At 35.7% G+C, this 20,792-nt stretch overlaps 1 protein-coding gene across 2 annotated transcripts in view; it reads right to left on the reverse strand.

The window, feature by feature from the left end:
* Positions 1–20,792, reverse strand: part of LOC111868755 — an 83,232-nt gene that overhangs the window by 29,837 nt on the left and 32,603 nt on the right. For both annotated transcript variants that reach the window (XM_023859694.2, XM_023859695.2), the window contains exon 4: positions 1,174–1,271. In XM_023859694.2, the coding sequence (XP_023715462.1) occupies positions 1,174–1,271 (98 nt within the window). The remainder of the gene's footprint in view (positions 1–1,173; positions 1,272–20,792) is intronic.

Below are 20,792 nucleotides of genomic sequence, written 5' to 3' on the forward strand. Positions count from 1 at the left end.
GAAGACACAAACCTTAGCAGTTTAAGATTTTAAATATTAAGAATTGTATCAATATTTGAACTCACCATGTCTTAGCCTAATTAAAATCTTTAAATAAAATTTTGGACAACTTTGAACTTGATGTACTATGATTTATGTAACAGTAGTTTCCTCAGAATGTTATGTGCCTCTTGAAGATGGTCATGAATTGGCCGTAGGATGTAAAGGCATCATATATATATAGATACACACACAAAATTGGGCGACACTGGATGGTGTAGTCAAATCATTCTATAATCATGTATCCTAATTAAATAAGTTAAGACATCAAACTATAGTAATATTAAACTGTAAATATACAGAACTATAATTTCACCTATGGTACTATATTGGATGGAAACAGGGTGCTGAGGGCATTTGGACATAACAGAGAATCCCAAACAAGGGTGCTCGAGGAAACTGCACAGTAACAAGATTCGTATTTTACACTTTTTGCAAAATATTGGGGTGAGCAAATCAAGGAAGATTAGATGAGTGGGGCATTTAGCATGAACAGAAGCAGAGCAAAATGCATACATTTTAGGAAGACACCTGACAGATTTTAAAGACATGGGAAATGATGAAACTGACTTGACTAATCTCCTTCAAAATAAGGTCTAGTGGCAGGAAAAAGATATACATTAATAAAATTAATTAACAAACTAAAGTGATATAATTCATGAAAATTTTCTTACATAACAAGAAAAAATAAAGATCTTAACTGGATACCAATAACAACATTAAACATTCATGTACTGTATATGGTTGCTTTGTGCCAGACTATAACGCCCAGTGTCAGGATTCAAACATCAGTAAGAGGTAAATGATCTCTATGCTTAAATAAGCACCATGCAATGAAGATGTATAGTGGAGTGAAAGTATAGCTCCACACATTCTCAGCCTTGGTACTAGGATATGAGTGGTCAGATTTGTGCCTGTTACTTTCACACCCTGCAAAAAGTCTCTGGAGCCCCTGGATATGAGGGTGAGTGGGTCCCAGAGAAGGAGTGAATAAGAGTACAAAAAAGAAAGAAAAACAATTTTCCTTGCCAGGGATTGAACCCTGATCATCCAGCCTGTAGCTTCACAATACTGGCCAAGAAACCCTGATTCCCCCAGAATTTTAAACATTTCACATAACTGAGAGATACTTACCTCTGAGTATCCGCTCCTCATAGCATCGCATGAAGTCCCAGATCCTCAATGTCCCATCATCTGAGCAAGTCACAAACTTATGGTCCGTTGGGCTGAAGCTATGGGAGGGACAGACAGGAGGTAACAAAACAGCGTCAGAAAACATTCCAAGCAGGTGATGGAAAATTCACATATATTCAGTATGTTAATGCAGGTATTGTCAGCTAAGAAAGCCTAGTGTCAGCTTTAAGTATGGTTTAATATGAAACAGAAAAATCTGTATGACTTGTTTTATAATAAGCAGGAAATTAAAATTTAGATTTGAGCTCTCACAATTCAAAACTTAAGCTTAATTATAAAACAGACGTCCTACTAAACAACAGTAACACTTCGCATCCATGCTTGACAAATCTAACCTTATCACTTTGTTTAAGATGGTTAAGTTTGAACTACAAAGTATGAAGGAAAATTTCTAGGAATCTTCATTTATAAAATCAATTATAAAGACAGGAGAGAATACAAAGGCACCAAAACTTCAATCCAATAACACAATTAAAGGAAGGTTTACTGTGTACATTTAATAAGGAAAAGGAATGATACTTAATTTATAACCTGTGCCCTCATTACTCCAACATGCAAAATACCTGAAATAAGTCCATGCTGCATATAATCCCACACTACTCACACCCACATGTCTGAGATCCAGGATTAATTGGGTGAAATAAACCGATGGGACTTCACAAATATGAAAAATTTGTATTCTGTATGTCAAATGAGGGTGGGAGAAGATTTTTTGAACCTTCAGATCATGGTATGCATTATTAATTGCAAGCCATGTAGTCCATTTTGTTCCAAGTTTGTTCCCATATCCATGGGTACCAAGGGGAAGCAGGCTGGGTTTGGGGGGGCTGACATTCTATTTACATATAATCTTACATTTAAGCCATTTACAACTATTTATATTGATCATCCTGGAGTACTTAGGATCAAAGAGGAATTAAAAAAAAACTTTGGTATTAATATTTGCTATAATTAATTTTTCCTTTTTAATTTTGAATCTTTCCAAAAATCGGAAAGGGAGCAGATGTCCGGCTTCCTCCCCTAACCAATGCCCATGCCCACAACTCAACCTACTTTGTGGACATAATGAAGTAAAGAGAGTAAAAAAGAAACTCTATTAACTGTATCATGTAACAAAAAACATTTTCATCTGTTCGCTCCTATGATTTCATCTCACAAGGGGACTGGGGAGGTGGGTATTAATTAAATGGTCTTTCTTAATAACAGGTAGCAGAAAGACGATCTGAACTGCCTCACTGGGATAAAAGCTTCATCATTTGCTTGATGCATTTCACGGTTAAAGAGGATTAAATCATGTGAGTAAACTACACTATGACAGGAGAACGCAAAGGTTCAACGTCACTAATACCAAAGCCCACCATCAGACACAATCGTGAGCCAGTTCTATCCACCTTCTACCCTTGTAACCTTGCTCTCCAAGATATGTCTTTATATTCAGACTGCATCTTTTGGATTGTCATCATTTTGGAGGAACATGAAGATGGAGACAGCATATTCCTCCAGAAAAAGTTTACTTTGACCCTGAGGATGCAGGTAGCATATTCCACCAAGGCATTGGTATCCATCTACAAAACCACAACCCAGAAGACCACAATCTGAATGCTCAATGCCATGAAAACCTTTTTATATTACTGTGCATATTCCCTTCTTGGTCTTTGAAGAAGACACTTCCCAAGAGGTTTCCCCACCACAATTCTGTATATATTCTTTACCTCTCCTATCCCAGCCACATGCCTAGTCCAGTCTCCTTGATTTGACTAGGTCATCTGTATGAATCATAAATTCCTCATTACGTAATTTCCTAGCTTTCTCACTTACTTCTCCCTTCTTAGATACAAATACTTTTCCAGATCTTTACTTCCATACATTTGTAATGTTCTCCCTTCACAATAAGAGATAAAATTCAAAACCAGAAAAAGCAGATGGCAAAATTAGTGCGTCTCATAGTGGTGCTTATGAGAAGTTCTATCTTCTAGGATATAATGAACTACATGGTGTTATATCCATAAAAATAGAATTCTTCAGTAAAATTACTGTTTTGTATATTCTAATTTTTAACATTCTGGAAAGCAGAGGGAATGATAACAGACACTGCACCAAATATATGAAGCATTTGTAGGATTTAATCTTCTACACAAGTCATCATGAACCTCATTTCTATTTGTTCCTATTAGGATAAACCTTGACCATTTCAGTATTGTCAGAATATGTTACTATAACATATCATACTAAATTGACATGTTCAGCCAGAATGATTTGACATTTAACATTAACACATCAATATATTTCAATGGGTATAATTTCATTGTTTTCCATTTTTTAAAAAAAAATATTTCTTTAAAAGATCCATCAACATTCAAATTTCAAGCATTACAATAAACAATACTACTGTTGCTTCCACCACACAAGGTAATGCTGGTACTGCTGAAGATTGATCCAAAGACAAGTACAATGCTGCAATTCATTAATTTTTATAGTGAAGGTAATGAGATCAAGATGGAACATGGTAACCAACATTTTGGTTAAGTATGTTGTTAAAAATAATAAAGGTAAATTTTGTGGAAAAGAACAATGCTGATCAAAAGTTAGTTTCTGGTTTGATGATGGTAACTGACTATTAGTAACTGCATTTATGCAGATTACATTTGATGACAGAATGTAGTATATACATTTAGAAAATTTAAATGATATATAACTTGTTAATTAACATGTAAGAAAGTGGTAATGGTCTGAATCCTGATGTTATGCTCACAAAACACATACACCAGCCACAACAAATTGCTATTTCTTACCAGCTCATGAATTTTCTTATTATAGACATGATGAAATAATTCTAATTGATTTAAGACAAAATTATTACCCCTAAATGTCAAATACTTCATGCCATAAAGTTAAACATGGGTATGAGCTTTACTCCATTTAAAACCTAAAACTATAATTTGCCAATGGTGGCTGTCATTTTAACTCTTTGTCATGGCTGAAGCAAAAGCAAAATTAAATGTCTCCTACCTCATTCAATGTACGAAAACATAGTGAACAAAGGACACTTAAATCAACTGGTCTGACTGTAGCATGACACACTGACTTCCAAAGGCAATGCAAAGGCTTAACTGTTCTTACACTTAGCCTGTTAAGTGTTCATAAAACCTAATATCATCTTAAACAAAAATTAAAGGTCATTTCTGTGAAAAAGAAAATGATATGGAATTGTCCTACAGTGCCAATATGCACATCCTAAACTTGGTTTTTGTAGAACTGAATTATGCACTTTATCTTTGCTACACTCAATTCTGTTGCCAGTGAAAAAAAGAGAAAGCTTTTCACATTTGTCCCAAGTGTAAAATTTGCATTTAGCATTCAGAAATACTGGATTCAGAGGAACTTCAACAATTCAACATTTATGCAGAGGAAATACAGTTCCACTACTTTATGCAGTACAAGCTGATGGCAGAATGTGTCATTATGGCTAACACCAGACAAATAGAAAGAGAAATGGAAATATACAAAATTAAGGCTCAGGAAAGCACCATTTACTTTAAATCAAATTTATAAAATTTATAAGAAAATGTCAAACTTCTAGCAATATTTTTTGTTTCATCAATTTCTATAATCTTTATCTAAAACACTTTTGGTTAAGTGTATATTGAAATAAAATTACAATTAACACACTCCTACTTCCATAACTCTCTTTTGATTAAACTTTTATAACAAATTGAAGTTCTTGAATGCAGTCACTGTTTTTGCAATTCTCCACTTTCATGGTTTATTACATTTTTGTGCAAAATAATTTTCCATGTCATAATAGAACAAAAACTAAAATCATATAGGATTTGTCCAAAAACATGTAACTGGTTAACACAAAAACCAGAAAAATATAATTGCAGTTTAAAATAAAATGACGGGCCTTACTGGCTGAAATCGCTCCAAATTATCCTAATATATATGAATTTTTGCAAGTTATAAATAAACTAATTCTGTATTGTGTGAGAACTGCCTAATCTTAGTTGTGACTGGACAGACAGGCATAACCTTCACAGCAGGCATCAATGACTTCTTAGTTTGCCATGTAATGAAAAGTTATAGCATGTAGGACTGGCCCTAATTTCTTGTTTAACAGCTTTGAAATACATCTTCCTGACAAGTGCTTAACAACTGTAAAATCTTAATTATTTCTGAAATAAAAAATACAGCTTTGTGAATCAAAACAAAAATTATGAGTACCAATGTAAACAAAAGATTGTTCATGACAGAAAAGTATTAGTTATGACCTAAAAAGCTATAGGTTCGAGTATTTGAGTGTGAAACTGTAAAAAAGGAAATATGGTGGAATATTCTAAATGTGAAAATTGGGTGTTCTGGTAAATACGGTGAGATGCGATGCCATTATTCCATTGGAAATTTCCCTTCTCCGTTCACTTTAATTCTACTGCACATAATTACCACCCTCCACTTCTATAAATATATTCACAGTATCTGTTTGTCCACTGCCATCATGCTTCGATCTCAGAAACTAATCACTGTAACACATAAATGTAAATACAAAATTGATTTGTTTTATGAAGGAAAACTCGGGGAGAAAATTAATTTTGCTGTTATATACATGGATTCAGTCCAAGCCAATTTCTTTTTCCATTTTTCCCATATCAAGAAAAATATTCGGACAATGTTTGATGAGTACCTTTTTTATAGTAATGATGGTCATAAAAACAACTTCTGTGAGTCCAAGAACTTACAGACATCAAGTGTAAGTAACTACAATGATAAAAATCATTCATCTAATTGTATTGCAGAGTTTTGTGCATGGGTATGTTAGTGTATATTACTCATCATGTCAGCCTACCATGTTCCACATCTACTGAAGAATCTGTCAGCAAGAAGTTATCAGATAATTTTTAACACCTGCTTTTATGAAAATGGATGCATATGAAAAGAAATGGCAACCAAACCAACAAATTAAAAAATAAACAATTCTGTGATTTACTATGTGCAAAGATTTCCAACAGGGGAGCTGTGTGGGGACCTTAAAATATGTTATTTACATACAGATTCCTATGAATGAGGCCCATGTGTCCTACTTGGTTAGAGAGAATATACAAAACACTATAATTCTCCTTCACTCTAGAACAAGGAATGTTAAGATACAAACATTTCATTCTGCAAGTACATTGCAGGAAAGTTGCTATTATTGCTACAATTTTGAACACATATAATTTACAACTTTTACACATGTGCAGAATGTGAAAAAGATATATACTTCTTTTTATGAGAACATTCCAGAAGAAATGCTGTGAATCTGAAGTAAAAAATTAAATATTTATTGGTCATATTGTATAGCAACCAAATATTCAATAAGAGGATACAAAGACAATAAAATTATTTTCACGCATATTCTACATATTAGTGGTGCTTATCCATACTGACAGAGAGATAGATATGATGACTGCACATTTAATTTGTGCACTGAGTACAAAGAACAGATGACAAAAATAAGAAAAGAGGCTTTTTTATTTGCAAATATAATCCAAGAGGGTAACATATTTCAAAACATGAAAACTCTATACAGTATATATGGTTATCATTTTATTCTGATTTGTGCGTCCTTCTTCAGGGAGTGACATGAGAAAACAGAGGACTAAGAAACTAAACTGGATGGGGGTATTGCCACTACAAGATCCAAGTACCAACACCACTAGAGGGAATTATCTGAACTGAATGAGAACACAAAAGAACAAGTTCTGACCCCCCATCCCCCACCCCAACCATGGTTACTGAGCAAAACACTAAATAATGCTGCAAAATGGGGCCATTACTCTCAAATATGTGTCAATGACATGCTCTCTGTGTGATACCTTACAGCTACACTACTTTACATTGAATGAACATTAACAATAGATCTGCCAATTATACAAATGTGTACTATTGCATTCCATCTTTTAACGGAAGTTCTGACCCCCCATCCCCCACCCCAACCATGGTTACTGAGCAAAACACTAAATAATGCTGCAAAATGGGGCCATTACTCTCAAATATGTGTCAATGACATGCTCTCTGTGTGATACCTTACAGCTACACTACTTTACATTGAATGAACATTAACAATAGATCTGCCAATTATACAAATGTGTACTATTGCATTCCATCTTTTAACGGTTTTTTAGTCTTTGTCTCTGAATTCTAAAGTGGGAACTGGCATCAGGGATGACAATAATTCCACTGTTACTTTGGTCCTCCCATCCAAAGGGACTCAATGTGTGCTTGTAGCTCCCTCAGGAAGCATTTACTAGACCTCTTTTATTTTCTTCCACATATCCACAGTCCCAGAATGACTTTGTATCTACTGAGCAGACTACCTAAGGGGAACAAATATACTGATATTCTATCAGCATCTGCCTCTTGTCAAAAATACTGACCAGTGGTTTTGAACCAAGGGTATACTAGGAGGTACATGACATATTTTATATGATGTCAGAGGTTAAAAATGTCTTCACACCTTCCATCTGAACAACTTTTTTCTGTGCAAGGAATAAAGTTGGTTTAAAATAGAGACATTTTATGTTGTCCTGTTTATAGTACACAATAACAAGTGGTTTGTGATACAAATTAAGTAGTCATGGAAGAGGAATATGTGAAGTCTCACTCTGAGACCATGGGGTATACCAACTGAAAAACATTCAGAAATGCCAAGACAGATTACCTTACAGCACAAATAAATATCAATAAGTATTATGTTTGAAGAATGCCTTCTTCTGGGATGTGGCACTGTATAGATCTTGATTGAACCGACATTCAGTGGAATGTATCACCTCCACCTTCAGGGTATAAAAATCCGTGAGCGAGGAACAAGCATGAGCAGGTGGCTGCAGCTCACGCTGATTCATCGCTGGCGGATTTTTCTACCCTGAAGACTGAGGCGATAAGTTCCTCTGAAATGTTGGTTCAAACAAGATGTACATGGTGCCACATCCACAAGAAAGCATTCTCAATAGTCACTTCGGTGAAAACCTCAAATCCTACGAAGCATTATGTTTCATTTTTATATGTCACTCCTACAAGTAGAATTTGTAGAGATGAAGATTAGTGAATTATTTCAACAGGTTGAAATGTACGCATTTCTTACAGCTCCTTATGACCACTACATTCCCTACTACAGTACTAATGGTCAGGCTAATGCCTGCTGCTTCTTAGATTGAGTACTATGTTAACTATTTCAATGGAGCAGTCATGAACAATGAATTCTCTGCATTTTATGAAACCCAAAAATTTGTTACCATGCTTACAAGAACCTGCCACTGGATTCCATCCTGAGCTAGTTGAAGCCAGTCCATAACTTCACATATCATAAGTCGACCCCAGGGCCACAGTGCTGCTGGAAGGATTGGGTAAATTGGGGAGGAAAAAAAAAATATCCACCTCCCTGGGGCTTGAACCCATGACCTTCCAGCTTGTAGTATAGTGCCTCAACCAACTACACTGCCATGTGCCCATTTGATGAACAGTGGAGATAATAAAGTTCATCAGTATGTAATTTCCTTAAGTCTTCTGTTAATGGACTAGTTCTCTTAGGTCCAAAAATTCTCCTAAGTACTTTTGCTCTCAAACATTTTCAATCCATGGTATTCCCTTAGGGAGATAGACTCTTTCATATCCATATAAAACAAAAGCAAAAATTATGGTTTTGCATATTTTAAACTTCAAGTTTATAGATATGATACAAAAATAAAATACAATGAATTAAATGTCAGCAAGCATTCCCTAAATCTGCTCTTAAAATTTTCATTAATATAATTTTGATTTCCTACTGTCATTCCAAATCATTTGGCATATAATTTAAAGGATTTTTTTAAGTTACCTTTCTATTATGGTTCCATAGCACATTCTAGTAACAGGAATTAAGATTTATTTAGCTTTCTACGGATTTACTCCTTGACTCTTACTAGCACCAGCAGGATATCTGCGGTTGCTGTAATATGGCAATTATATTTTCTGTCCAGTAAATTAACAACATGAGTATCATGGCTACAATTTTATCACTGTTAGGTCTGATAAAAGGTTAAGTCACTTGCAGCCACCATCTGAAGGCTGCAAGGGTCCCATCATAATGGCATATGGTTACAATACTTGGAATTATTTACTGGGTTGTGTGTTGTAAAAGAAGCCTCTTATAGTGGATATTTTCTGACATAAATGACTGGATGCAACAGAGCGGTAAGTTCAGCTATCAGTTTCTTCTGCTTATTAATTGGAAAATTCAGTGTTGGACGTGTTCCTTTCATTCCAAATGGACTTGATTCTTTAAAAGTGAGATGACTTTAAAGAACTACACTGTTGGCAGGCAGACATATATGGAGATTAGTCTTCTGAGCAGTGATGCTCTGTACTATGGTGGATAGGTACCAACAACTTAGAGAAACTTTCTGCCTACATCTACAGGGTAGAAGTAGGTTCTTATGAAATGTTGGTACCTACCTACAAAATATGTGGTGTCACAGCCCAAAAGAGCATAATCTCCACACTCACCTCCATGAGAACCCAAAATCTCTGATAGCTCTATGTTCCTGACAAAAAGTGTGGACATGATCAGCACCTTTACAACCATTTAGAATGAGATACTTTACAATATGAAAAACTGGTCCCTCACTACAAGTGAATAACACAGACTGCAGGTGTCAGAGAATAAAGAGCTCAGGAAAATATCTGGACTTAAAAGAGAGAAAGTAACAATAAGGGAGAGAAAATTACATAATGGTGTGCTTCAAACGTTGTACTCATAATACTACTAGAGTGATCAAATCAAGCAGAATGAACCTGACAATGATGTAGCATGGAAAGATAAGAAATGCACACTAAATTTTTGTTGAAAAAACTGCAGGGAAGACATCATTCTGGAGTCCTTGGCATAGACCAGAGAATAATACCTTGTATTTAAAAAGATCTTAAATAAATATGGAATGGAATAAAGTGGCTCAGGATAGTGTCTAATGGTGAGGTCTTGTGAACAGAGTAACAAACTTTTCTTCAAAAATTCACAAGCATATACTTGCTTGTGAATGAAATATAAAGAACCTTCTATTACTTAAGCAGTAGCCTGTGTTATTGGTTGACTTTGTCACATTTTCAAATTCACATGCTAGAATACACAAACATAACCTGAACTATAGGAACAAACATGGATTAAACCAGATGAGATTTTCACTATAACTGCAAAGAACACAAGGACAGAGAATTCTTTTCTCCAACATTCTAGCTACAGCAGAGCTTCCAAGCTTTTGATGGTACGCACTTAGAAGCGCCAGCACATTCCATACAAAATTAACCGTACACAATTTTCACACCTTTTACTACTACTATCAGTGATCAGCTGGCAGCTTCAATTTGGAAAGTATGAGTTTTCTGCTGCTTAAGACAAATGTTACAAAAAAAAAAAAGGTATGGAAAACAGTGCTTATTTAAATGCATGAAGCACTGTCAGAAACATAAATTCCACTACGATCATCTTTATATTGCTTCGGGCTTGAATTTGGGAATTGCCCAGTTTGAATCTAAGCCAAGACACTGATTATATCCTGATTGAGGATTTTCATTGTCTTCCTCAGTTCTTTCAGGCAAATGCCATAATGGTACCTCAAATTAAGCCACACCTGCTTTTCCTTTCATTGTTCTCTAATCATCCTACCATTCAATGATGTATAGTTTGAGTTACCGACAGCCTCAAATAAGCCATCATAAATAATTAAATATACTGGACCAGGCATATGACTGTTATGATATATATAAACAACTCATTTCTACTGCTGACCCAAAATGGAAACAATGTTTAAAAGTCTTACAAAAACTCTTTGTTTACAGAAGAATGGGAACAAAAGGAATTCCTTGCTACTGTACTGTACGAGTATCTTCCATAAAGAAAGGTCAATGTGTATAACACATTAGCAGAGGCAAAAAATCTGTTTCTTGGTGAAACACAATTTGCATTGTTCCAATATTCCCTACATCCATGTCACCGAGTCTTGAAAGTCCTCATAAAAATGCAATACTATATTTTTAAAATAAAAACAATTTCCAAGGATATGCCTGCCATTCATGTGGATGTACCTACACAACCACAACCTTAAACAGGTGAAATACTGGCCATTCCTTCTTTGTGTCTGACACATGATTGCCAGAAAACCCTTGGAAACATGTGGAAATTAATTTGTAAAAATAGTGTCTTTATTCTTTAAATGTTGCAAAACCGTTAAATTATATCAACTGCAATACAGTCTAGAACATCTCTTTCAATGCGAAAAGAATGTAATACTTTTCCACAACAAATTATTCTATACATGCTATCTGAATTGCACATTTACAACAGCCAAACCCATCTAAGAAAACTCAGATTCACCATACATTTTCCATAACATTCCTTTTTAATTAAAAGCATGGAATACACATCAAAAAGTTACAGTGAATCAATAAAGGACATTGGGGAACTAGCTTTGTTTTATTTATTGCATAATCAGTATGGCTAAGATCAAATAAATATATATTGACATTAAGGATTGTAGGCAATGGTAATGGTCATGGAAAGGGCTCACTTTTATCTAGTTTTATTTATTCTTGACTTAAAGATATTGGATACCTTTATTTCATCTAAATTGGAACAACAGAATCAAAGCTCAGGACATCATGTTAAATCACGTGCTAGCTTCTTGTGACCAATTATGTTGAACATGATCAAAGAATTAACATGCCTTTATTTAAAATTCAATATGACAACTGTATTTACATTAATGTATCATATATATTATATATATGTTTACAGCAATAACTGTACAGACTAGCTGAAGGTTTGTGAAAGGGTCAAATTTTTCACCCGGCTTTATTATGTTTTATATATTTTCAAACATCAATTATTCACTTACTATACATGAGTTTCCAATTTGTTCAGAGTGAAGGTAACAAAGTAAAATTAGATCACAAATGCACTATCACCAATTAAGTATGATACAAAGGAAAAGTGGAGGACAGTTTCTTGCCCGGCTTTATTATTCTCACATGACTGTCCATTATAGAAAGGAGCTTATTACTTTAAGAATATAAAAATAACATACTTCACCAAAATTCATTATTAATATCACAGCATATGTACAGGAAGGGAATTTTATTTGGGCAAGAAGAGGACAGCATCAGGAGGTCCACAATGCTTTGTACTAAAGATTCGAAACCATCACCATATTTATTCAAACTTTTCTTCTTTGCAGTCACTTTGATTTTTTTTTTTATTTTTTACATCAGCAACATTAATTCCCTCATATAAATTCACCTATGACAGAATCATTATATACAATTATTATATGAAAAAGCAGCTTTTACAGTTTTCTCTTTCAAATTTTTCATCAGGAAGTTAAACCATTCAGTAATATATCACACAAAACCAAGACAAGCAAGAAAATGGAATTCAATATACAAGATGAAATGGGTTTAGGTTGGAATAAAAGTCCTGCCGCCACAATTGCACAGAAGCTAATAGTGTAAGTGCAGGGGTAAGATGACAACTACAACCTATTTTAGAAGAGACCAGCACAGTTCAGGTCTGAAGCATGATAAATGGGCTTGGCAGTCTTATCAGAACAAAACAGTGAAAATACAAATGATCTATCGATAACTTCCTTATTCCATCCACCTCTCCTCCCTTTCTTCTATCCATCCATTCACACTTTTTTAAAAGCAACTGCTTTTATCACCCCTCTAACATCTAACACAGCATGTAAGCCTGCCAAGCTTTTATAGAAAAAGGATAAAAAGCAATATACCTGCAACTAAGTTTCAGCCTACTTTCCTTCCTCATATGGGGTAAAAGTGTCCCCTCTCCATACATCTCATATTCTAACTTGTCACTGATTCAGAAGTGTAACCTTGAACTTTCAGAAACCCTCTAAAAACACTGCAAGAATTTTAATGTGGTAATGAAGCTAATTTTCTTGAGCATTCTCTGCACAAATAACAGAGGCCAAAAGAAAATTTTACTCACTGAGACTAGGCACACAGCACAAATTTATGTATTTTTTAGTTCATTTTCCTTTTTATGGTACAAATTCACTACAAATTATAAAATAAATATTGAAAAGCAAACAAAACAGTCTGAGACAATGGTTCTGCCCAATTGCAGGGCTAACAAGGAAATGTCATAATGAATGGCTACAGAGGAAGTTGTGGTTCTGACAATTCAGAAATTCATGATCCCATTCATGTAGTGTTGGAACAACCAGGTACAGTAGCAGTTGAACAAAATGTAACAAGTGATGAAAGCAAGTTTGGAAGTATAAGCACAGAAATGCATAGCAACACAGTGGTCAAGATAATACAATATTATAACACATCTGCCTGATCTGAGAGGGCCTTCTCAATATACAATTCCCCACTCCAGATATGTTCCAACATTTTTCTTATCAGCCAAGGTATCCTGGAAACTCTAGTATATATATGACACACGAATTGAAAGCGTTAGCTCAAATTTGTAACCCTTTTATAAATAGTTATCATATCTGGAGTTTAAAAATCGTCTCATCTGAACTTTGATGATATTTGGTGTGAGGACGTCAGCACACATCAGGGTATAGTTCAAACATCATTAGAGCCACCCATCTCCAAGTCCTTGAATCAGAAAGAACAGCCCAGAACTTGGAAGTGAAGATGCTAACGTGAATATAAAGCTTCAGATAAAACTAACTACAAATGTCACTTGAATCAGAAATAACGGCCCACAACTTGGAAGTGAAGATGCTAACGTGAATATAAAGCTTCAGATAAAACTAACTACAAATGTCACTGAAATACAAAATGCATCACTGTTTTCTGTTGTTCTCTGTATAATACAATTGTAAACAGGGAAGAAATAAGAGATGGATGATTCTTGAGTAAAAATAACTGACTCCCTGATCCTGCAAGTATACTGCACTGAGAATGGATAGAACATCAGGACACACTTCATTCCATGCAATATTTTTCAAAGCAAAGTCCCCTCCCTCACAGCATATAAGAACAAGCTACCGTAAAGGTGCTACAAGGACAGACATTCAATACAATGCATGTACACTGCAACAATCACATTTGTATTATCTTCTGAGATGTGATGTGGTCTGGAAGAAGTTTACCAACATTTCAGAGGAATACACTGCCTCCATATTTGGGGCTGACGATTAAGCCAAGCACCTTTACTTGCTGCCTACTTAGTTCATTCTTCCACCCTGAAGAAGGATGCAGCACATGTCCCCCAAATCTTGGCAACTTCTATCAGACTATACAGTGTCACATCCAAGAAAATCGTGTTCTTCACGGTAACTTCCACTATAACCTTAGATCAACTACTTTTGTGTTAGATTTTGTTTTCAAATATATTTATAAAGTCCAGAAAATTTTCCAAATTTAATTGTGGTCATATAAGCTCTGTATATTTCTGTTCAGTGACATGCAATTTCCACACCATCACATGAAGCCTATTTTAATATTATGCTCCCATCTCCTTAGTAGTATCTTCCCTTCAGACTTTCTAATTGAATTGTATGCATTTTCCATCCTCCCATGTGTCCCACCCATTTCATCCTCAATTTAATCCTACAAATTGGTGAAAAATCTTCTAATTAACTAACAGAAATATTTTTTTCTCACTGGCTCTACAGCCCCCTTGGGCCCTGACCTCTGATTTTCCAGTTTCATGATTATTTTTACAGATGGTAGGACTCCTTGGATGAGTGATCAGCTCATCACAAGGTTTCTACCTAACATAGGACAACACAAACACAGAATAAACATACACACATACCAAACATCTATGCCTTGTGTAGGATTCAAACCCACGATCCCAGCTTCCAAGCCAGAGAAGACAGTACATGCCTTAAACTGCTCGGGTACCATGACTGGCATAGAAATAATTCTACAAATTAATATTCTATCACTAATGTAAGATGACTAATTGACATTAACATAAAATCAAAGTGGAGAAAATTTAAATTTAAAAGGTGAATCAGGTGATGCAGCAAGGTTACACACATTGGAATACCCATTCAACATTCCTCAGTTTAAGATATTCTCTCATTTTATACTCTCTTCCAATGATCCCAAACCAATAACTACATCATTAAATTACTTCCATTTCAGATCTTCCTCAGTTGTCTCCATTTAAGATTTTCCTCAGTCTAATGTTCAAATACACTGCTCCAAAAATAAACCTTGAACAGTGGTTTCAATATATCTATTGAAGGTTCTACAGTAAGAAGAAACACGAATACCTAGCAATGATTAGAGTCTAAAGAGTTCTGACGATGGTGGATAATACACAGAATTAGTTGGTTTTTGGACTTTCTCCATTGTCCGGAATTCTACGAAATAGGAAACACGACGTTTTGGAAACTGAATCTGTTTCCGTCAACAGGCGAGGAAGGATGACACCTACTTGGGGCACTTAGAAAGAGCTAATCTCAATCACTGGACCATGCAATGACTGTCGAACACTTAAAAAATAATGCACTGCTAAAGCCAACAATATCGATTTCTTTTTTGTAATTTTTGCAATTTGTGAATGTAAAATATGTTTCAAAGCAGTATAGTCTTTTGTGTATCTACATCTAGTCTCTTAACTTTAGCGAAAAACTGGCCCTTTTAAATAGGTGTAGATTTGTTTTTGCCAGAAAAAAAAAGTTGTGTGGGGCAGGAACCTGCTTTGGAAGAAACATGAGTACTGTATCATGACATAAGTTACTCCATGGAGGTGAGCCCTTCTTGAGAAGTTGCCATGTGTTCAGCTACTCAAGAATTTCCAATTTATGGAACTCAAAGGTTCATTACCATGTTCATAAGTGTCCTCCACCAGTCCCTATCCTAAGCCAGATCAATCCAGTCCATTCTAAACCATTCTATCTGTCTAAGATCCATTTTAATATTATCCATCCAACTACGTCTTGATATTCCTAGTGGCCTCTTGCCTTCTGGCTTTCCAAGCAATATCCTACATGCACTCCTCTTCTCCATATTCGTGCTACATGCCCTGCTCATCTCACTCTCCTTGGCTTGATCATTTTAATAATACTTGGTGAAGAGACTTCTTACAGTTTACATACCAGATCTCATATTCACCTTCCTTAGCTTAGGTCATTTACCCAAAGAATCTGTCCAAGTCCAAGACCCTATGCAAAATTTCACAACAAAGTTGTTTTTCAAAAGTGAGGAGTTGTTACCCCATGCCAAACCACCAAGCTGGAGGACCACCTTTGTCAGCTGTCTGTAACTACTTATTCAATAAATTCTAGCTATTCTAAATTCTATCTGGAGGCCGCCTTCCCATCTCAACCTGAGGATGTTCCATGCTGTGGTGACAAGGGACCCACTTAACATGGAATGTATTCCGGCGCAAGAGGGTTGATGACAATTCTGTACAAATTAAGCATCATGGAGGCTGAAGGTGAAACCACCTGAAGATTATTTTTCTTAGCACTACACACACAGTCATTCCATTTGAAACCCCATACCCTCTGCATGCATGGTACTGCCTCTTATGCAGGACTGTTATATAGCTACTTATAAGAAAGGCAGAAGAACAAAATAAGAACTGTTGTATGATGTTCGAGGAGTGGAAACTGTTAATTTGATTTTTATTTGCTGCATTATCAGAGCTCTGAGGTAAGCTGTTATTTTCTCAGAAGAGTTACAATGAAATATTTGACACACACTGTGTAATCTTGGTAACTTACACACAAACACAGAGGTTTCTACTGGAATCACTGTAAATGAATGCCATATTGAACATAACATAAAACTTGATTTTCACACAAAAAGTTTAAGAGAAGGGTGGATAACAAAGATATAATAAATATCTCATAGCCCAAGACCATGTTATTATTTAACACTATGCCAGATTTTTTATGGCGATGGTTGAGCCTCCAAGCTGCAGGACCACCATCTTTCAGCTGTCCATGAATGCTTATTACAAGGTGTATCCACAAAATAAGTTCTGTCTGGAAATACTGCAGCTGTAGGGCTGTGGTCACAATGTTGCATATGCGTACAGAGTTTGTTGGCCCTTTGGGAATGCATGGATGTCATCTACAGGCAATCAAACTGCATTTACACAACATCCTGTGTGTTTACAATGTTCAAGAAAATCAAGATGCTCACTGCGTGTGAAATGCAGTCTGTAATCCATTTCTTGAATGCAAAAAACATGAAACCGGCTGACATTCATCGTCAACTTTGTGAGGTGTACGGGGAACATGTCACGAGTGATTCAATGGTATGGAGATAGGTGAGACAAACTAAACGTGAAAATGTGCATGATGATCTGTGAAGTGGCCAACCGTTTGTAGTTAATGAAGATTTTTTCTGTGGGCAGTGGAAGAGAAGATTCAAGAGACCAGACGATTCACCGTTTCAACACTTTCCTGTATTTTCCACAAATTTCACAGTCACTTCTTGAAGAAATTGTGTTCGATACTCTTCATTTTCAGAAATTGTGCACACAGACAAAAAAAAGGACACATCACAAGACACAGTATACACAAAATATAGGAAGAACGACTCCCATAGTGGAAGAATGATATAATATGCGAGTTTCAAATAAGACGTATAAGATGATAAATCTTAACAAATTTTATTATAGTACATGAAGAATATACATTTTAAATCATTTTATAAACGACACATGATGGCGAGTAGGGCAATAGTTTAACGTAAATAACACACCTGAGGATGGCACACTGATGCCGAAACATGTAGTGATGTGACATGTGAGATTGTTTGTACTAGAAGACAGTCAATACATACATATCATGGACGAGAATCAGTGCAACAGGACACTAAAATACAACATTATTAACCCAACACTGACCAACATTTTCACTGACAAATTTCAGTGCAAATTCCAATAACAAATATCAACGAAACTTGCTGGATATGATTTATGGTAGGACAGACATACACGACCCTGCTCTAGATAACATGGCATTCATACAATTGGACCAATACAGAACAAAACAAATTCACCCCACAACTTCCAACGTAGATTCCAGTGAAATTTAATGGAGATAAAACATGTGGTACTACAAACATATACAACCTCCCCATCATTATGCATTAATTTTATGCACTCTGGTCAAGTATGAAAACTGCTGATCCTCCAACCCAGTGACTAGAGACAGGCTCTTCCTCAATGATGAGTTGGTCCCTGGACACGATCACATGGAAAACTATGATATCCAGCCAGTAAGAAACAACTACAATAAGTATGACAAATTGTAAAAAATTTGTCTCTTGTCAGACATGTACTGACTGCTTCAAACCTTTCAAGAATACAATGATACAAGAACATGAAAGTCTTCAAACAAAAACGCCTCAGAAACTCACAGAATGGGGATAAGGATTATAGACTTAGTTCTGCAAATGGTCTTTGTCAAATTGAAGTAATTTGTAGTTTACTGAAATATCCTTTAGAGATACTTATAGCAGACCTCACATTGAAAATAATGTTTTAAAAGTTGCTAATAAGAATTATGAACTCCCTTGCCTTTTCTCACCATTACCAAAGTGAATAATTTATTGCCCATGTAAGTTGTGATCTGATTTTCTTTCTCCCTATCAGCAGTTCTTTTCCCAATTTCTTTACCTTCTGAGTTTTACTAAGTATGTACTTATATGAGAATGTTTCACAGAGCTGAAAGAACATAATGAGGTTACAATTTTATGTATAGGACTACTACTTTGTAATTTATAACTGCCAGCTCCTATCCTCTGTTTAGAAATACAAAAATACTGAACTGGTTCAAAGTGCTGACAAAACAAATATATAATTTTCATGATAAAAGAAATTATAGTCTTAAAGATATCTTAAAGATAGATAGAGTTAGCTTGCAGGAGTGCAGCAGTGCTGGAGTGCTGGAGTGAACAAAACCGATTTTAATAAAATTTCCAACATTTGAGAAGCTCGAGAGGAAAAAAGGATGATGGTAAGATGGCGGACGTAAGAGTTCAGGATACCGAAGAATCCATACTTTTTACAAGTCAAATAATCAAAAGAAGAGATGAAAGTTGTGAAAGATGTAAAGTGTTAAAAAACCAACTTCTCAGTGCCCAAAAGGAACTGAAGACAGGGAAATTAATTGTAGATTTACCCCTAGAAGACGTCAAAAATCTGACTGAGGCCGATACTAACCTTATATGAAATAATGAAGATAGATCAAAGTCAACTTTTCATGAAGGAAATTGGACTCAAAAACCAATAAGCTCACGTCCAAAGACGTTGGTAAAGTTTAATGACCACAGTGAAATATATTTTGAAACACACAATCGTTTTGATGTCTTATCTAACCTCAATGATGACGCTGAATTAACAAATGCTAGAGGAGCTGCTCCAGATATCACCCATATTGGAGTAAGTCAAATAAGTGTGAACAAATACAAACAAAACGAGGATTCTCATATGATAAATAAAATTCCAGTGATAGTAAATGGTATGGTTATGTCTTGTAATAACAAAGTGCAGATTGGTGATATGTTACCCATTAACAAGAATAAATCAAATCAGAAACAAAATCACAAAGATGAAGCTTGTGGTGCTGCAAAAGAAAAGCACAAAGTTTTGTTACTTGGGGATCACAGTCAACTAGTGACCGCCGAGCAGTGCTGTTTAGTATAGCGACCGCTCTGTCTCGCGAGTTAAGTAAAAGAAATCAATACTCTCTTACTCAGTGCATACAAACCGATTTTCATCGAGTGCCAACGTTCACTTCTAACTACACTCTTCAATCAAAATTCATATCTACCCGCTAATTTAAACAGCAATGGACTCGATCAAGAGCCAAGAATCCTCCGCTCCCTGGACAATGATCAGCACCAAAAGAAGTTGCCCACATCAGGAAGAAACAACTCATGTCAACAAACACACAAAAGAAGACAGCCTCTGGATACACCCCACCACGACTGCAAACCGCTTCTCAGTTCTCTCCTCAGATGACATATCAGACAACCCTCAAGCTACCGCCGCTGGAATACTACCAAAACCACCTCCAATATTTGTAAGTGACGTCATCACCATTCCTCCCCGTCTTCAACTACTGGACCAGATCTCTTTCCAACAATACGAAATCAAAGCTCTTGCACAAAATCAAGTAAAAATCCAACCCAAAACCTCAGAATCATACCGAGCAATAGTTAAAGCCCTTACAGAAAAAAACACAAACTTCCACACATTCAAGCCCAAAGAAGATCGCTCGTACAGGGTAGTTCTCAAAAACATGCATCACTCCATAAATCCAGCAGACATTCAAACAGAAATTGAGAAACTAGGACACTCAGTCACCAACATCTTCAACATCAAGCACCGTCTCACTAAACTCCCTCTATCAATGTTTTTCATGGACCTCAAACCCGCCCCTAACAATAAAGACATCTTCCAAGTCGAATATCTTCAGCAATGTAAGATCAAATTTGAATCTCCTAATCGAAAAAGAGACATTCCTCAATGCTCCAACTGCCAGCGTTATGGCCATACAAAAAATTTCTGCCATTTAAAACCCAGATGCGTCAAATGCGCC

Source organism: Cryptotermes secundus, unplaced genomic scaffold (genome assembly GCF_002891405.2).
Source record: "Cryptotermes secundus unplaced genomic scaffold, Csec_1.0 scaffold174, whole genome shotgun sequence".
Taxonomy (NCBI): Eukaryota; Metazoa; Arthropoda; class Insecta; order Blattodea; family Kalotermitidae; genus Cryptotermes; species Cryptotermes secundus.